This window comes from Hemicordylus capensis, chromosome 8 (genome assembly GCF_027244095.1).
Source record: "Hemicordylus capensis ecotype Gifberg chromosome 8, rHemCap1.1.pri, whole genome shotgun sequence".
NCBI classification, from domain to species: domain Eukaryota; kingdom Metazoa; phylum Chordata; class Lepidosauria; order Squamata; family Cordylidae; genus Hemicordylus; species Hemicordylus capensis.
This window is the reverse complement of record NC_069664.1, coordinates 29187380-29207068: the sequence shown is the minus strand read 5'-3', so window position 1 is coordinate 29207068 and position 19689 is coordinate 29187380. Positions and strand designations below refer to the sequence as shown.

At 47.3% G+C, this 19689-nt stretch overlaps 1 protein-coding gene across 2 annotated transcripts in view; it reads left to right on the top strand.

The window, feature by feature from the left end:
- CBL (Cbl proto-oncogene) overlaps positions 1–19689 on the top strand; it is a 48033-nt gene that overhangs the window by 16538 nt on the left and 11806 nt on the right. Inside the window, exons 3-9 of one of the 2 annotated variants that reach the window (XM_053269184.1) lie at positions 8534–8680; positions 9561–9717; positions 10601–10722; positions 11063–11200; positions 13281–13368; positions 13897–14028; positions 14542–14742. In XM_053269184.1, coding sequence (XP_053125159.1) covers positions 8534–8680; positions 9561–9717; positions 10601–10722; positions 11063–11200; positions 13281–13368; positions 13897–14028; positions 14542–14742 — 985 coding nt within the window. The remainder of the gene's footprint in view (positions 1–8533; positions 8681–9560; positions 9718–10600; positions 10723–11062; positions 11201–13280; positions 13369–13896; positions 14029–14541; positions 14743–19689) is intronic. The other variant, XM_053269185.1, reaches the window with a different exon arrangement.

The following is a 19689-nucleotide window of genomic DNA, read 5'->3' as shown; positions in this document are numbered from 1 at the left end:
AGAATGCATTGTTTGCTTGCATGTATATATTTTATCTATGCATACAAGCATAGTCACCCACTTGCCTTCAGGTCTTGGAGCTTTGGTGCACTGAATCTGCCCCGTGTAATTGGTAATATGAAATATCTTGAGCCTTCTGAGGGGGGGGGGACCCCAAAGAGAAGCTTGGAGACTGAGGGGGTGGTCCTGTGCCTTTCGCTCTATGAAATAGAATCCTAGCCTTGTGTACAGAACAGCGGAAACCACGCTTGTTCTGTTCTTGATAAGTACTTGGCATTTTATTAGAGAATCTTTTAATGAACATTTGGGGGAACAAAGCCCACTAAAATGCCTCTTCAATGCTCCTTTGTCAAGAGAAATACAGTGTCCGTATAATCTAAATTTTTCGGCATAGGCTTGCTTCCTTTCAAAGGCAGGCCAAAGGTTTTGGGTCACGTTTGCTGTAGCAGCACATCTTGATGGACTGTGAGATAGTATCACGTGTTGGCAGCATTTGCAGCACCTAAAAGAGGTGGAATACTTGCATGCTGCCATTTTTACCTTGAAGTGCATATAAATCTATACCGTTAACTATGCATTGCTGGTTTCTTAAACCTTGGGAAGTGCCACCTGGCTTGCATTTCTTCCATGTAGCTAGACTCCTCCATGAGTTGCCAGAAGGTGCCTTGTTGGGAGGAGCTGGAAGGATCTGGATTCCAATTTGACTTGGAATGAAACTGACTGCTTTTTGGCAAATCAGTCTATCATCTGTATCCAGCCTTAGTTTAACTTTCCTACTTGTGCTTTGTTACTTGAAGAAATGTGTTCTGTAAGGCTGGGGATGGGGGAACCCAAGCATGAATACCGCTTTGCATTTTGACAACTATTGCAAGATGTTTAATCTCTTGCTTCACCTAGAAGAGATTCAAATGGAAGTGGACATACATCGATATGACATTCAGGATGTTCAAATGGCTAAAGACGAGAGGCATCAGAATCTCCTTGTCCTGTTTTGTCCTAAAAACCTGTTGCTGGTGTTTAGAATTAGTGGCCCTCCAAATCTCTGCACCGAGCTAGTGCTGAGAACAATTTGATGCTGACTCTTGAATGTAGGATTGTGACACCTAGGCATTTGAAAAATGTTTCCAGCTCTGCTTTCTCCTTTGTCAGAAAAAAACATTTCCCTGGTAATGTTCTAATGTGAGTTCCTAATTATTGTTATAATGCTGAACAAACTCCTTTGTTAGAGATTATTATACCTTGTGCTTTGCAAGTCATGGTGTGGTACATACTTGTAGTATCTTTTGTTCATTATTTCCCAACTTTATGTAAAACGTCATTCATTGCACCCTTTATAGGTCTTCAGTTCCTTGCTCACCTTGATCTGTATAGTTCTGGCAGAGCTGTTCTCTCAGTATCACTTCATCTCTAGTCCCAATGTAGCTGGATCCAAACTAGTCAGGGACTTTGGACAACTTGTTCCTCCCTTTCAGATTGTGACATACTCTTTGAGATGCTATCCTTTACTAGTCAGAGATGTAGAAAAATATGTCCTGCCCTCAATTAGAAAAATTTGGTTTTAGCTTGTAAACATCTTTTATTCCCCTTCCATCAACCTGAGAACAAGCTTTGCTCCTTATTCAGAATATCTGAGTTATTTAAGAGAAGGACTGTGTGTGTGTGTGTGTGTGTGTGTGTTTAAAGTTAATAATGAAACAGATCTGTAGTGAGAAGAACATTGCATTATCTTTCTTTGTGAATAACATTCTGGTTTCCCATCATCCATCTTGAAGTTGGATGCTTTGAATAAATAGTGCTTGAAGAGGAGAGGAACTTGCTTATACAAACTGTCCCCAGGTACATTTTACAGTCTTCCTCAGATAATGTAAATAAGGAAGCAAGATTGTTATTTTTAAAGAGGATATTTGTATTTCCTGGAGTCCCTTGTGCCTTTATTCATAAAATTAGTTTTTATGGAAAACAAGGCTCTTCCAGCATTTCCATTTGTGATTAGTAAATTGGTGATCTGTGCTCTTGGAGCTTTTTCTCTTCAGATTTCTCAAATATGGGAGCAACCTTGTCACAAGCGTGGGGAACAATTTGCTTTACTTTTGAAGATGAGGGGGACGACCCAAAGCAGGGCCCCAGAGGACCTCTTCCATTAGGCGTATGGAGGGAAAATGAGTCATGCAAGACACTGGTGCTTGCTTGGTGACAACTGGGAGATCTCTCAGGACTTCTTCCCTTGCAAGCTTCTTTGCATCCCAAAGGGCTATACTTCTTTTTTGGGGTTTTTTTAGATGGAGGCTGAGGTTCTCAATCCTGTGTCCAGTGCTCAAATTCTGCACTTGCTTTGACTGCAATTGCTAGCTTGATGCTTCATTTTGTGCAGGATACCAGAAGTCAGTCTTGTGCTGTGGACAGCAGCACAAACTAGGCTTTGGAGCATTTTCCTGCTGACTAGGAAATGCACAACTATACCAGTTAGCTCTTCGTTCTGGAGAAAATGCATCCTCCCTGCACCACTGCCACAAGGGCTTTTGTGAGTATTACTGGGTGGGTGGAATTGCATCACTAAAATGTTGGTGGAAAGAAAGACACAAGGGGTTAAAAAGTGCCTCTGACTTCTGCAAGACGGACTTGTACAGTGGAAGAATGCTTTTATCCAGCAAACAGGAAACCGGAAAGGAACGGCCTGCTACAGGTCAGAGGGGAACAGCACCAGAAAGCTGAACTAGGGGAAGTTGGGGCCCGACTAGAGGCTGCAGCGAAGGAATTCAGTAGGACTGGAAGTACTTGGTTGACCTGTTGCCTTCCTGTAAGACATGTGGAGCCAAACAGTAATGAAGAGGGGAAGGAAGCAGTACAACCACAGCACAGGAGGGAGCGAGCTGAGGACCGTATCTGTTCAGAGGCTTCAGAACTGGATCTGGTTTGTCTATTTTTTAAATTCTGTTATCTGATCTACTGACTGTCTACAGAGTTGGTTGATACTTGTATTTTTTGAAACTGCCTACTATAAAACAAGTGGGAAACACAGGGGTTGAGGATCACAGAACCCTTCTACCCCACCCACACTTTTTAATGTGCAGCAGTCTCACTTTACGTTCAGACTGAGCTGAAAATACTCAGTGTTGTTGTGAACATTTTTGGCAGCGGTGAAAGGAGCCCCTCCTCCATCAGTGCAATTTGGGCGACTGCTTCAAAGCCTTTGAAAGCAGGTCACCTCTTCAGGAAATCTTGGCCTTGCTCTCAGCTAGCTTTATTTGCTATCAGTGACATGGTCATCATGTAGCCAAATCTGGCTATCTAGCATCATGAGATGATCCCTGATTGGCTGGGTTTACCCATGTGATTGTCTCCGAAAAAGACACAGTAATTAGAGGGAAGAGAATGGTGCCGAAGAGGAAATGGCAGCAGCAAATGGAATTGGGGGCGGGGAGGGGGGACCTTGAAGATTCCCACAAGTATCAGATTGTGTGGGGGAACTTTTTTGTCCCCAAAAGTACTGTTTTTACTTCAGACAACACAAAACAGGACATTCGCTGTAACCCTACCTCATGGTAGATTTTAGTGTGGACCCGTGTGTAATTGCTGCTCATCTCCAAAAGGCCCTGCAGATTTACACCTCCTAGACTAGAGATGCTGCTACAGAGCACCACTGCAGCTCTGTGAATGTGCAGTAGTAGAATGTGTGTCATGGCCCACATGTGCTGAGTGCTCCTTCCAGATGCTTTCACCTGTATGATGTTCCTGCAAACTGGCTTTTGCATGAATAAGAATGCTGCTCTGCTGTTCCTGCTTTAGCTTTTTGGCACCAGATCATTTGTCTGTCCTTCCATTTCTGGAAGCCAGAGTTGAACATTCAAGACAGGCAGATGGTGGGGAGGTAGGAACAGACGGCCAGGAAAGGTTTGGGTAAGTGACTGAATCAGGCGGAGGAAAAAGTGGGGTGGCGGGAAAAGGGGCTTGGGACAGAGATGGAGCAGCATGGCAGAAAGTTATTGCAAGAGACCTTGGGCATGGAGGTGAGTTTCTGCAGAAGGGACTTGAGGGGCAGCATGGGAGGAGGGAATGTTTGTGTCCACGATGACTCCAGGCTCCATCTGTAGAAGTTCCAGTCCAGTTAAATAGGTGGAGGAGTCCATTTGATGGGGGTAGATTCCCCCCATTCCCCCCGGCCACAGGGCTCTGGCTCATGCAGTCAGGTGACTGGGAAGGAATTTTTGAGTGTAAGCATTCACTTGTGTAATGCGTTGTTTCTGCAACTTGGGGCCTGGCTAGAATGGTAGGTGTTAGTCTCATGGCAGCATCTGAAGATCTGTGCAGAAGAGCTCTGCTTCAGAAGGTGTTCCATGGAAGTGCCTCTTTCCTAACCAATTGCAAGGCCAGGCCCAAATAACTGGCAGCTCACCATTACTACCACACTGCTTCTGGTTTGGGTGGCTGTGTGATCTGCTCCTATGTGTGAAGCAACAGCAACAGTATACAGCAGGTGCTCTCAAGCAGTGGACCTGAGCACTCTCCTTGCCATCTCTACGCGCTGATGGCATCAAGGAAAGTAGACATGGTTTACTTTGACAACTGACTTACATGTGTAAAATTATGTTACGAGTTTCATGTTTTTTGTTTTAAAGCATACTGTATTCCCAGTTAGGAAACATCTCTTGCCCATATTCATTGCCAGGTGCGTTCTGGCGATCCTGCCTGGAATGGTTCCCTTTGCAAAACATGTTCATGTTCTGCCTGCCAGCCACAGGCACATAAAATAGTCATTCAGGGTTTTAGCTTTCCCTCAGGCCTGCACACATTGTAATTCTATGTTCTCGTTTATACTTGCAAATAGTGTTTAAATTTATGCTGCTTAAGCACCTGAGAGCAACTGTGAAAAAGTTAGCTTGGTTAATTGTGTTGCTCAGTTATAATTACTTCAGTTTCCTGGAAAAACACTTTCCGTCAGCACAGCAGAGTCCAATGAGGTAAGATATCATTCTTCCTATTCAGACTTCTAAAGAAACAGCCAGTGCGTTAAATATGCACAACTTTGCAAGGCTGTTTATGGTTCAGTTTTGATTTGATGTGCCATCATTATTACTTTTAATACATGCGCGGCTTTTCTGTCATGTGTCTTGCATATTGTCTTGAATCCACGTAAGCAGTACTCCTTCCCAAGCTTGCCATGAGCAAAGATTCATACAGGGCATGTATGCCTTAGAAGGAATAATCAGTGTGGTTGTAGGTTCTTTGAGTGATGGGACCCAGGCAGAGCTGCCACCAAAAGCTTCTGCTCAGGCTGGTGTTGGAGTGCTAGTCCTAAACTCATACTCCAGTTTTGGTTTTGGTTTTTTAATGTGAGCTGCAGCCTTGAATTGTACCTGGCATCTTGCAGGAGGTTGTTCTTTCTCCATCCATTGGAGAGGTGACCAGCTTTCTGTTCTGTCAAGTTCTTGCAGGTCTTCTAGTGTCACCAAAACATCATTCTGAGGAAGCCAAAAGCCACCTCTCAAATGCCGGTTGTCTCATTGGCTCCAGCACTGTTGGATCCGCTCAAGAAATGGAGAGGCAGGCATAGTCCATGCAGGCACCCCACTGGAGCTGATTTTGATGTAGATATTGGCGCACTGGCCCAGTCCAGATGTGCACAAATTAGTCTAAGAGAAAACTAATCAAGGAGAGACCTGAGCCTCCCTAGGGCTTATGCTGCCTAATTAGTCCCATACTTTGAGACCCTGTAAAGACATGTTCAATATTGTGAACAGCATGAGGGAAAACCTCCAGTATCCAGAAAATCTGGCTGTATACATTTGTCAAGAATTCCCATTCTCCCCAGTCCTAAATCAGTTTGGACTAATGGCCAGTTCTGTGTATGTGTGTGGAGGAGAGAGGCTGAAATCTGTGTGTGGAAGTGCCTGATGCTGTAAACTGTCTTTTCTTTTTGTGGAGATGAGTGATTGGATATATTCACTTCTATAGCTTATGCTTTGAGGCAGAATATGGGGAGCGGGGATATAAACAATTTTAAATACATATCCATGGTAAGTAAGGACCAAACCTAAAGGCAGATAATTGAGACTCAAGTACTGAATGTCTTCTCTTAAAAGAGAGAGAAGAAAATGGATATGACTTCTCTGGTTTCAGTGATAGATTCGCAGTAGAGCATTTGAATACTGTTAGTATGTTTATTGCATACCAGCTGCATTCAGACATGCAAGGTAACCACAGTTAACCGTGGCTGGGGTTACAGTTCCTGACTCCAATTTGCGCTGCAGACGTTCAGCAAACTGCAGCCAGCCAAACTGGAGTTTTAGGGGAGGGGACCTCCTCCCTGGCGCTCAGCCTCCCAGCCTGATCCCAGCCAGCTCTGCGGCCAGAATGCAGGCAAAGTGTCACCGCATCAGTGGCTTGGCCGCCATTTGCAACCGTCTCCATGGGGGCGTGCTGATTGTGACTGTGCATTTTCGGAGCGCTCCGCCTGCCCTTGGCAGGGGAAAGGCATTGCAAGCCTTTGAAATGGCCTGCAATCCCAGCGTTGCTTCTGCCAGCCATGGCACTGCCACGCTCCCAAGTTGCCCCACACCCCCAAAGCACCACACAAACTCAGATTCCGGGGAGAGGGCTCTTTCCTCTGCTCCTCGACTCCGGGGCAGCTGGGTTGACTGCAGGGGCCGCAGACGAGGGCACATCTGTGCATAGTTGCAAATGGCCAGGCAGAGGGCTCGTTTCCGAGGCACCTGGGACACTGTCCTTGGGACCAGGAAAGCAGTCTCTGGGATACTCCCGCCCACCACTTCCCAACACACAGCAAGGCAGCTCTACTTGGAGCACCCATGGCCTGACACTCTTGTGAGCGGGCATAGTCTGTGTGGGCATTTTGTTGCCACACTCATCGTCATGCCTTGCTCATGAGTAGTGAAGGGTTGTAAACTCCCCACCCTTTCTTTGTAAAAAACAGAACTGATCCCCCTGAAACCCTCCCACCCTCTTCAGCTGTAGAGACTTTGATGCACCTGAAGGCCATCTAGACGCTCCCTTTGTCCTTGCCCTGGTGCATGTGTGGTGGGGAGGGAGGGGTAGACACCACCATGGACCTTTCCACCAATTTGAAGCTCCTGGGTCCAGATCCGTCTTTGCACCTTATGCAGATCTGCCGGCGTGGGTGTTGATGGGAGAGGGAAGCCCACGTTCTCTGGTCATGCCCGGACAGCAGGATGGCCATTCCAGTGCAATGGCAAGGGTACGCATGGGCTGGCAGGTGGCCTGGTTTCGCAGCAGCTGGTCTGCAGTCCTCAAGGCAAGGAAATTGGTCTCCGGGGTAGCACTCCCTGCGGCTGCCACCCAGAAAATTGAGGTTTCAAACACACACACACACCCCACATGCACTGTACATCCCATGCAACTCTTGTAGCATTAATCGAGTAAAAAAGCTCCTTAGTTGACCCTGCCTCACTTCTTGTTATGGAGAAAGATGATAAAGCGTTTAAGACTTGAAGGAAAAAATGGCTGATGCGATTAGAAGGGAGTTGTAGTCTGGTGCTGAAGATTAGACAGGTGAGGAGTGGGGGAGGCAGGACCCAAAATGCTGCCGCTTTGAATATCAGCAGTGGGCTCAGGACAGTGTCATTTTGCATGCAGTTGTTGCCAGGTCTCCTGGTAAGAAGCACAAGTGGGCCTCTAATCTCTCGGAGGCCTTGTAAAAGCTTCCCGAAACAAAACCTCCCTTGACAAAGCCTCTCTCTGGTCTACTGCTCTTCTTTCAGTGACTTCTGTCCAAGTATTAAGGCAGGGATCTGAAACTAGGTGTAAGTGTCCATGTGAAGGATATCCTCTCTCACTTTAATTGACAGGCAAAATGCTAGTTTGGGGTGGGAGGAAAATTGGCTCCAGCTGGGGGGCGGAGGAACCTTAAATGACTTAACATGGACCTTGTGTATTTGTCAGCCAACCTGCTCCCCATTTCTGATCCTGCCACCCTTTCTCTCCTGTCTCCTCTCCAATGCCTGTTTCTTCTCTAGTTTCCATGCTTGGATTTGGGGAATAAAAGGTGCTTCCCCTCTAAATTTTTCTTGCTCTGAAATCCTGAATCTCCCTCCATATTGCCTGTGCTTAACCTGAGCCAGCTTAGTAAAAAGAAGTGATACACTCGATTTGCCTGACAAATTGTGTTTTAAAATGCAAATAGTATGCAAACTATCAGTCTGGCATTATGGCATGGGGAAGTAATGAAAGAGCAAAGCCTTGAACAAAGGTTTGAGAATTCTAGTTTGCTCATGGACTTCCTGCATGATCTTGAGTAGGCTTCTAATATTTTTTGTTGGTTATATATAAAAGTAGATAAAATATTTGTCTCCAAGAGGTTTGTAAACTGAAATGAAGCATCCCAAATGCAGTGCATTAGAGTGTACTCAGACTGGTGCGTAGTTGTTTTTTAAAGGTCTTCCGAAATGTGACTTAAAAATCAGACTTCCTGCTTCCTCCCTTGCCTGCTCCAACATGCACATTCCCTCTGGCTTCTTGTTTCACATTTCAAGGCAGATCTGCTTTTGTGATCTTGCAGGCGCAACCTTACAAAATTGTCCCTGATCTTCAGCCATATGCTAGCAGAATTGAAAGGGATTTTCCCAAGTGGACTCTTCCAGGGAGACACATTCCGGATCACAAAGGCAGATGCAGCAGAGTTCTGGAGGAAAGCTTTTGGGGAAAAGTAAGTACAGAGAAGCCTCCACCTGGCTCCCCAGATCTGCTTCCTTTGGGGCTGACTCCAGCAAGTCTGCAGGTGAAGGAAGTTTGTAAGTGTGGAGTGCTGGTTGAAAATGTTTTTCCCTGTCTCCTGTAAAGTGCAAGATGGAACCTGAGGGGAGCCCCCAGGGAATGTTTCAAAGAAATGGCTTACAATCCCCCCCCCCACCTTCAGCGTCCTTTCTGCCATGAACAGATGGAACCACCTGAGGATTCTCCCAAACGCCTTCTCAGTCCCACCAGCGTATGGCAACTAGTCTTGGAGGCAGCTGAGGGCAATTTCCATATCAGTTTCCAGTATTATTGTGTCATTGGCATGTGCCAGTGTTTCTGCCAGAGGGCTGTGCCAGTGTTTCTGCCTGCAACGCTGCTTTAAGGCCAAGTTTCATCAGGTTAATACTAGTGTGTCTTTTAGCTGAAGGAAAGAGAACTGGGAATAGCTGCAAAATAGGCCGGTCTGCTTTGCCTTGTAGTGCATTGCATAAATTTTTTGGGAGTGCATGGCTAACTGTGGTTTGTTTTTCACTTCCTTCACTGTTCAGAACATCACACTCACGAACAGGGCATAGTATGCTTTCTATCTATTCAGTGAGCCGCAGTACTGCTAGATCAGTCATTTTTGCATCTGCTATAGATGGGAGGGGAATTAACGTGCCTTCAACTTCAGGGAGCTAAACTGTCATAATGCTAGATGGTTTTCTAGAGAGATTAATTTAAGCATAGTTTGAGGCCTGAAACTTGAATTCCTCTCTGCTACAGCTTCCGTTATGAAATATGCATTCCAAATCTGTAAACAGCTATTTGAAATGGGGTTTCTCAGGAGTGTGTTGCTTGTTTCCTGCCAGGACCATTGTCCCCTGGAAGACCTTCCGCCAGGCCCTACATGAAGTGCATCCGATAAGTTCTGGCCTAGAGGCAATGGCACTGAAATCAACGATTGACTTGACCTGCAATGATTACATTTCAGTGTTTGAATTTGATATCTTTACACGTCTCTTTCAGGTAAGAGCAAAAGGATGCGGCTTCCTTAAAAACACAAGTGTAACTTAACTACTGAAACTGTTTCCTCATTCTGCAGTACTGTTGTGTCATTGTTGTCCTCTGTTTGTCATACAGTACACTTGAAGACCTAAATATTTTGCACCAAAACTCTCTCAGCCTTCCAGGGTTTCTCATAGACTACCGTTTGAGTCTCCACCGTTAGCAGATTCCTGATCTCTTGTGTTCAAAAACTGGCACTCCCAGAAAGAGTAGGATTTAAATCAGGTCTGCTCAATTTAGGCCCCTCCAGCTGTTTTTGGACTACAACTTCCATAACCCCCAGCCACAGTGGCCAGTAGCCAGGGACTCTGGGAGTTGTAGGCCAACATCTGCAGGAGGGCAGAAGCTGAGCAGCCCTGTAATTTTAAATGCTGACACAAAGGGACAGCTCCTTTGACAAGAGAGGCATCGGGTATCATCAGGCTGTGTTCTGTGTTGGCCCACGGGGTTGAGATGCACTGAGGGTTCAAATCCCAGCTGGGGCCCAAACTAGTGTTGAGCCAATCAGTAGCTTCTCCCCTCTGTTCTCCAATTGGGAAAATGATGGTTCCACAGGCTTGTCGGAGGATAAATGAGAGAGGATTGCAACATGTACATTGACTTGAAGAATGCTATGACGTTGTGTGGCACAATCCTGTGCACCCTTGCTTGGGAGTAAGCTCCATTTAATTTAGTTGGACTGACTCTTCAGCAAGCTTATATAGGATCTGGCTGTGAGAAAGTAGCCGAGAAGGCCGAATCTGGTTATATATCTTGTGTTTAGCCACCCGCCCCCAGCCGGAGGGGTAAGTTGGTTTTCCTTTCAAAACTGCCTGGTTACTTGATGGTGTTCATTTTTCTTCAGCCATGGTCATCTTTGCTCAGGAACTGGAATAGCCTTGCAGTGACTCATCCAGGTTACATGGCATTCCTGACGTACGATGAGGTCAAAGCACGGCTTCAGAAATTCATTCACAAACCTGGCAGGTGAGTGCCTATAGGCCTGTTCCCTGTCTGAATGTCTTGCTGTTACAGTCTCGGGCCCTTCTCTCTCAGCATCCAAGGAAGTCTGACGTAATGGCAGCGCATTATCCAATGTTCTGCTACCTGAGGACAGCGAGAAGCGCATTTACCACCAGTTGGAAGGAGTTTTCAGATATTAGAATCCTTTCTCTTTGGTGGTAGAGGTGAAGCAGATGTGCATATTTTTTTTAAAAGAGAGAGGCTGTGAGACCCTTAAAGATATCAAGATTATATCCATTGGTAGTTCAGCTAGTTAGCACCTTATTCCTCAAAGTCTGTGTTGCTTTTTTGGGTATTTTTACAGTTATATTTTCCGGCTGAGCTGCACGCGACTTGGTCAGTGGGCGATCGGTTATGTCACTGCAGACGGAAATATTCTCCAGACAATCCCCCACAACAAACCCCTTTTTCAAGCACTGATTGATGGCTTCAGGGAAGGCTTGTAAGTAACTCTGCAATGCAGTTTGTAGCTATTTCTGCTCACCTCAGTCGGCAGATCCATAACACAACCCTCTTCAGATGCAGCTTTCACACTGTGCCTGCTTAAATTTGGTCCCTTCTGTCATTAGAAGATGAAAGAGAACAAATGAACTTAGCGTGCTTTGTTTGGGTGGCGGGAGAGTGCTTTTGGAACATCAAGCAGCAATATCTCCCTTTCATTCTGTAGGCTGTCCATCCACACAGCTTCTAGGCTTGTAAATCCACAGTTCTAACTTTAGCATGTGCTTACATATTTTATCGGCTTTGGGGACTGGGTCTGAATTTGAGACAGTCAATCAATCAACTTTATTACGGTTCAAGACCAGTACAAAAAAGCATGATTAAAGGCAATTACAAAGCAGTATGGTCATGTTGCATTCAAATTATTATAAAAACATTAATTATACTCATTGTTGTAAACCATATTGTTTTAACATTTAAAAAGCTACTTTAAAATTATAGATAAAACTATAAAGCTACTGCTAAAACATATTATGAAATCAGTATACATCACTACGTATTTTAAAATTATCTAACAATAAAAGCTATTACATGATATGATATTTTAAAACTGCTACCCTTGAAAAAGAGGAAAGAGCTATGAAATTATTAAAATTCTGATGTACATACTGAAAAAGCAGTGACTAAAACAGAGTATATAGGATGAGCGTGCTAGAAGATAGTGGTATAGACAGCAGCTCAAGCTATACAGAGCTGATGTGAGAGGAAGGCCTGGTTGTCATGGTCTGGTGGATCTTGCACGCTGCCACACAGAACTTGGTGGTGCTAAACATGAAGGCCAGAACGTCATCTGGAAGCAGCAACCGGGTATAGACATGGTTTGGGCGACCTGGGTACTTGTGAAGCAGCAGAGAAACAAACTTGGCCCTAATGTCTCTCTAAAAGGGGCAGAGGAGAGGTTCTGTGGTTTTCACCTCCCCAGTGTCCCAGGGGCAAAGTCTTTCTGCCATTGGGATCCTTCTGTATTTGCCTTCCAGTACAGCGGAGTGGAGGGCACAGCATTGGGTGAGGGTCAATGTCCCGCTGTGGCTTGGGGTTTCTTGCTGTGACATATACACAGTGGGAGAGGCCGTGTATCTGAGGCTTTCGGGGGATAGGAAGGTTGGGACGCTGCCTAGGTCAACTAGACGCTCCGTGTCCATCATCCTCTGTTTGATGGCTGTCTATACCTGATCATGGCCCATAGCAAGTAGGAGAGGTGGAGAAAAGCCCAGGAGCAGCAGTTTAAACCACACGGCCCTTTTCCAAGAAGATTGAAAATTGTCCAGTAGGGTCAGCGGGGCCAGACTCTGAAGGCTGAGGGATAGTTTAAGCCAAAAACTTTAAGAATGGACAGGCACCATCTGGCCTCAACCGTAATCATGCCCATTTCCAAGTGTAGGGCATTTGAGACACGGCGAGGGCCACTCTCAGAAACTTGGACTGCACCCGCTCCAAAGGGGCAAGATTGGGCGGGGGGGCGCAGATTGGGCCCCATAGACGAGTTGTGTCAGCGTCTTGGCCTCATAGTTTGAGCGCGGCAGGTATATATTGTCCCCCTCTAGTCCGTCGGAATTTAAGTATAGTGGTGAAGGTCGAATCGGAGACGAGTCTGACAGTCCTTCAGAACTCCGTTTCTGCTTGCACCTCAGCCACTCCAGTCAGATGCTGTACTTGAGCCGCCAAAATTATGTTCTTAGCATAGTCGTGGTATCACGCAGTTGCCTGGTTAATGTGTCGCAGAAACTGGCCTGAGTTCCTGTGGGAGCTGAGACTGAGCGCACGTCTTGTTTTTAGCACGTTCGTGTTAACCAATAAGGGAACCACAAAAGCAGCTTTATCTTAAGCGCTATGGGTTGCAAGTGCTGCCCTTTATAATAAAGTTCCCCTTTGAAATCAAACTCCTTCTTGTTTGTCTTCTAGTAGCTCAATCTTTCCTAGTAGTTTCAGTCTTTCAGCAAAGGCCCTTTTCTGAGATTGTGCCACATCCTACTTTCAAGAGTAGAGTTTCTGTTGAGCCTTTTTTGTGTTCTCCTCTCCAGTTACTTATATCCAGATGGCCGGAATCAGAACCCTGACTTGACTGGTCTGTGTGAGCCCACGCCTCAGGATCACATTAAAGTTACACAGGTGAGTGAAGATTCAGCCTCTTCCTTGGGTCCTTTCTTGCCTTGGCCAGCTGCATTACTTTGGCCCTGTTGCAATCCAGCTTTGAAGAATTGCTTTGGGGCTTGGGTTTGGGAGGAAAGAGCACACAGAAAAACACACACATACAATTTGAGGCTGGGGTCGCTGAGAAGAATGCTCCGAATTGGCTTTGGTTACTCCTTATCCAATTTGAAACTGCACTACCATTTGAAAACTGTATGTATGTGAAATTATCATGTACCTGTTGGTTGATGCCGGGGAGGAAAGACAGTGTTGGGACTGTCATCGCTTTTGGGAGGATGTAGGTTGATTCTTTTCAATGGGTAAAATTTGCCCATTGCCTGCTTTGAAGCTGAGCTTCTAACAGTCACCATGGTGACAAGCTTGGATGTAACAGAGGCCCAAAGCGTGTTCCTCGTGTGACAGGGTGAACAGGCAAGCAGCAGTTGTTACAAAGGAGACCGCATTGGATTGCACAGCATGCTTTCCCCCTCTCCTTATCATCCTTAGGAACAGTATGAATTGTACTGCGAGATGGGCTCCACCTTCCAGCTCTGCAAGATCTGTGCGGAAAACGACAAGGATGTGAAGATCGAGCCCTGCGGCCATCTCATGTGCACTTCCTGCCTTACTGCATGGCAGGTAAGGAATTGGCTCCCTCTTGGGAGGGGGCTGGTTTGTGGCCCCTCAGGGCCGTGGCCTCTTGTGTTCTGCGTTCAGAGCTGGACCCACTAGGCTAGCTGGCCTGCTCTTGCTATGCTTCTGGCCTCCAAAAGGTGTCCTCTCTAGGCCATGCCATCCCCAATAAAGAGAGGCAAGGGTGCGCCGAAGCAGTGAGATGCGCCCTGAGGACTTGAGAGGAATGGGGACAGTCGGTGGGTGTCCCACTCTAGCTGGGTGAAGGGGCGCGATGCACACCCCACCTTCTCCCCTTTTGGGTGGGCTTGTGAGAGCCACCACAGTAGACTCCATCATGTGCCCCCCCCCCCGTGACTCTGTCAATCAATCAATCCTACATGCATTTCGCAGTTGTGGGGCTAGCAGGACATTCCTTCCCTTCCTTCCCTATCTGGCGAAAGGTGCTCTTGCGGGCAAAGTTTCCTGCAGACAGACCATGGTCATGTAGCCAGCCTTTCCGTTTCCCTTTCCCTGCAGGAATCGGAAGGCCAGGGTTGTCCCTTCTGCCGATGCGAAATCAAAGGCACTGAGCCCATTGTCGTGGACCCGTTTGACCCCAGAGGAGGAGGAGGACTCCTGCGGCAAGGCGCAGAGGGGGCTCCCTCGCCAAACTATGACGACGACGACGACGACAGAGTTGACGAGCTCTTCATGATGAAAGAGCTAGCTTGCACAAAGGTATTTTGTGGACATTGATACCCTGCTTTTCTTCCATGGACCCCGTGGCAGTGGCAGTGGCATTCCCAGGCAGTCTCTCCCCTGCCCCCCAGCCCAGGACAAGCTCAGACCTGTCAAGTTCCAGCAGGCAGCATATGCCTTTAGACCAAGCCACCCCAGGGACCTGATGGTCTTTCAGAGCCATCTATGGACCCATGTGTTGGACTTGCATGATGTGTATCTCTAGCACAAGGGTCTTCAACTGCAGCCATCTGCGGATATTGGCCTACAGCTCCCGCATGGTGGGAGGTCCAACAGCCGCTAAAGAGCTGCCATTAAAACCCCCAGCTCTGGCACTCTTTGGCTGCATTCAGTTAAAATATTTGGCCTTCATCAGGACTATTCCATAGTGGCACATGGACAATTAGCATTTGCTTTGAATGGTAAGTGAACCATTTCATTCCCCAGGCTACTGGGAGCATGTTAATGACTGCTGTGGTTCCTGTGTTGCTAGGCAGAGACGGCTTGTGGACCTCCACCCTGCCCCTGTATCAGTTTGGGCCTGTGCTTAACATGACAGGGCATGCCATCTAGTGGTTGGTGGAGTGCCAGTGAGAAGTGCAGATTTGCTGGTAACTCGGAACAGCTGCTGTGAGCCCACAGCAAGTCCCTTTAGAGGTGAGCCATCAGGGTGAGTTTGAAGAAACCAAGCTTCTCAGTGGCTGGGGCCAAGGACATCTCTTTGGGTTCTCCCCCTCACGTGCTCCAAGGCAGGACAGTTTTGATTAGCTAAAGAAGGAAAACGTGCTTATTGGAGTTCGAGGGGGCTAACCCCACCCCAGTTCTTTCTGTCCTGCATTGCTCCATGCAGTCTAAAATCTCTTTGTATGTATATTTTAAACTCCTTTTGTCTTTCCACCCATCTGGGCCTTTCCACCCCTGCCTTTCTGCTATTCTGGAGCCCGCAAGACAGTGTGTGATGGTGTTGGTGGCCAGGGGCAAGGGCCAGAGTGATTTTCCAGGGGTGTCCAGAGCGCCCGGTTTCCCTCCTCCTCAAGCGCCGGCCGCTTCAACACTGCCCGGGCTGAATGCTGACAAAAGAACAGCGATGCCAGCTGCAGGGAGCGGCGAGAGGAGGGAGAGTGTGGGAGCTGAGGGGGTGCTTTCAAAGCTCTCCTCAAGTCTACGGCGGGCAGCAGCTTTCCCCCTGGCAGCCCCTCCTCCCACTTCCGCGGAGCTAAGGGCTTGGGGAACTGCAGGAAAGGCAGATGCAGCAGTAGCAAAAGGCTCATCAGTGGTGCGAGTGCAGGAAAGGGGCACCAAAGATGGGGAAGGTGCCCAACGGACTGTTGTAGCAGCCTGGGACTCTGCCCAAAGCTGAGATCAGTCTAAGAGATAGGGGAGACCTCTCCTTCGGGAGTAACCACCCCTCCCAGTGGGTCCCTCAGAGCCAGGTCCCAGCTTATCCTTTTCAGTTCCCCCTGAGTGGCAGGCATGGCTTAAAAATGCAACAGTGGACACCACTCATCAGATTTATCCAGTTAAAAAAAACAAGGAAGCAAGAAAGTGCAGGAGGGGCTCCTCTACATCTGAGGACACGACCTCCTCTGATTCATCCAGTCCTGCCCCCAAGGAGGCTAAGAAAAAAACACCTTAAAGCGGTACGTTCTAGCAAATAGAGAAAGTCTTTAAAATCAAGCTCTAAGGGTAGTGATCGACATTCTTCTGACATATCAGGGCCTGACTCTGGAGAGCCAGATAGTCACAACCCGAGACCTCTGTTAACTGAGAAGCGCAAGGCAACTCCAGCTCCTGTAATTGACTTGGACGCTGACCCTGAGGGGGACCCCACTGGGCAAATGTTGGAAATCAAGATCCTGACGTTTCTCCAGATGAAGGGGAGGGAGAATGGTCAGGCAGGGAGGATCCTGGCCAGGGTAATGTTTCACAGCGCCTGTTTGTGTCTGAGGATTTCAGTCCCTTCATGACTAGACTGTATTGGATTACAGTCAAAGACAGTTACAGAAGCTACTAAATTTACTAAAGGGGAACTCATTTTCCCCAAGACAAAACTTAGGGGATATGTTATTACCAATGCCCAAGGTTTTTACAGAGGCAATTAAACAAGAATTGCTTTTGCCAGCAACCAACAGGAAGCCAGTGGCCACTGCAAATATATATTATTCTTTCCAGCAGGAACCATCATCAGAATTATTTAAAAAAACACCAAATACAGATGCACCAATCGTGCAATTAATTTCGGGTTCCTTGGTGCCAAGGAACAGGGAAGTTACTCTTAAGGATCCATCTGATAAGAAGGCCGGATTTGCCTTGAGAAGGGCACACAATAATTCCTCTATCGCTACCCAATCTTCAGCAGCCGCCTCCACAGTTGCTAGGGCATCTCTACTGGTAGACGATTTACTTAGTGATCCCCCAACTGATCTAGTTAAAATGAGACAGCAGTTGGTCAGAACCCAGAAAGCTCAGATACTACCCTAGACTCGATCAGGCTTTCATCTAGAGCTTCTGCATTGTCCGTAGTGGGCAGGAGGCACCTGTGGTTTAAGAACTGGCAGGTGGACGCCACTTCTAAAAGTAATCTCACCTTTGCACCAAATGACAGCACAAAGCTCTTTGGTGATTCAGCTCTGAAGGATGTGTTAGTGGAATCTAAAGATAAAAGGAAAACAATGCCATCTGCCCCACGCAAGCCTGACAAGCCGGGGTTCAAAAAGCCATTTCAGCCCTTTTGGAATTTCCGGCCAGCATAAAGAGTTCAGACCATTACGGGGATCATGGAGCAGACAACACTTTCCCTCCAGGAACTTCAGAAATAACAGGCAACCCTTCGCTCAAATCAAGCAAACAAAAAACCAATCAATGACTCGAGATTCCCCATACGGGGATCACCTGTCAGATTTCTTCCATGCACGGGAAGCCTCAACCACAGACAAGTGGGTGCTCGGCATAGTGCAGAAGGGGTACAAAATAGAAATAGATGCCCCTCCCCCCAGCAGGTTCCTTCCAACCCCCAACCCCCACTCTCACTATTCTACAAAGCACTTGGAGCTTATAAATGTCATCCAACATCTGGCAGACATAGGAGTGGTGGAATCGGTGCCTTGCGGACAGGAGGAAAGGGCCATCTATTCTATCTTGTTCACACTCCCCAAAAAGCACGAGTCAAGAAGAGCTGTGCTAGACTTGAAGTACCTAAACCTTTGGGTCAAACGAGAAACATTCTGGATGGAATCTCTTTGAGCCATGATGGAATCTCTTCATCACCTAGGCTTCCCGAAGGAGGCGTACTTACACATACCGATTCACCCCAGCAGCCATCACCTTCTCAGGTTCAAGTATTCCAGATGGCAGTACCAGTATGCCACTCTTCCGTTCAGACTGTCATCAGCGCCTCAGGTGTTTACAAAGGTCCTGGCACCCCTGATGGCCTACCTACGCCTGCAGGGAATCAGGATATTCTCAAATCTGGACTATTTGCTGGTCCAATCGCATTCAGAAATGGCAGCAAAGGACGGCCTGCAGATGACACTGAGTACGTTGCAGGAACACAGTTTTCTGATAAACTTTGTAAAAAGTCAAATGGTTCCCTCCAACAGGATCTAACATCTGGGAGTAGTGCTCGGCACCAGGCAAGACTGACTGTTTCTTCCCCACGACAGGTTCAAGTCTATTGTAAAGGAAATAACGGAGGTGCTGTCAGCTGCTACAGTTCTGCTATGAACGCTGGCAAGGATTCTGGGCCTAATGGTGGCTACCTTGGATGCAATTCCATGGGCACCATTCCACCCAAGACAGCTGCAGAGGTTTCTTCTTCCATATCCGGTAGCCATTGCCAGGAAGCACTGTGTACTCTTATCCTTACCGCTCCTGCTACATCAGTCAATGCATTGGTGACTGCTACCACAAAACCTGTTGCAGGGCAAGCATTTCTGGGATCCACCCATGGTGGTAGTCACAATGGATGCCAGCACTGGGGGATGGGGTGCACACTGCAAAAAGTTCTCAGTGCAAGGAAGGTGGGACAGAACAAGAGAGGAACCACAGCATAAACTGGTTGGAGCTGAGGGCTATTTTGGCTAGCCTTTCAGGCTTTTAAAGAACATCTGCAAAACGAACACATTCTGATAAAAACAGACAACACAACCACCAAGGCTCATGTGAATTGACAAGGCGGAACAAGATTGAGATCCCTGCATGCAGAATCCATCCTGCTGTTGAGTTAGGCGGAGAGTCATCTGATGTCCTTATCGGCACATCATGTGAAAGGAGATCTCAATCAGCTGGCAGATTGGCTGAGTTGGGAGGACTTGATGCCGGGTGTGTGGTCCCTGAACAGAAGGGTCTTCCTACAGCTGACTCCGTTATGGGGGAGGCCAGTGTTGGTCTTGTTTGCCACTCCTTGGAACACACAACTCCCGAGGTTCTTCTCCCGTTTTCTCTGCAGGGAGGCCGAAGATGTGGATGCATTATCGCTACAGTGGCCAAAGGGGCTCCTTTACGCCTTCCCACCAAACCCTTTGTTGGCACAGCTACCAAGAAGGATATGCCTCCTATGGGGGAATGTGATTCTGGTGGCACCTTTTTGGCCCAGAAGGCCACGTTTCGCAGAGTTGTTACATCTATCAACAATGGAACCTTTTGTTCTTGCCAGTGACAACAGACCTAATGGTCCAGGGACCAGTGCAACATCCACATCTGGGTTGGTTGTGGCTTGCCGCATGGAGACGGAAAGGCGAGTATTAAGCCAGTAGGGTTATTCAAATAATGTGTTAAAGACTACACTGGCATCACGTGGATCAAGAGACCGAATCTACCAATGTACGTGGAGAGCGTTCTTGAGATGGGCAGCGTACAATTGGATTCCATGGGGTGAAGCATCAGTGCAACATCTACTGCAGTTCCTGCAGTAAGGGTTGGAGAAGGGCCTAAGGCAAGTGGCGTCAT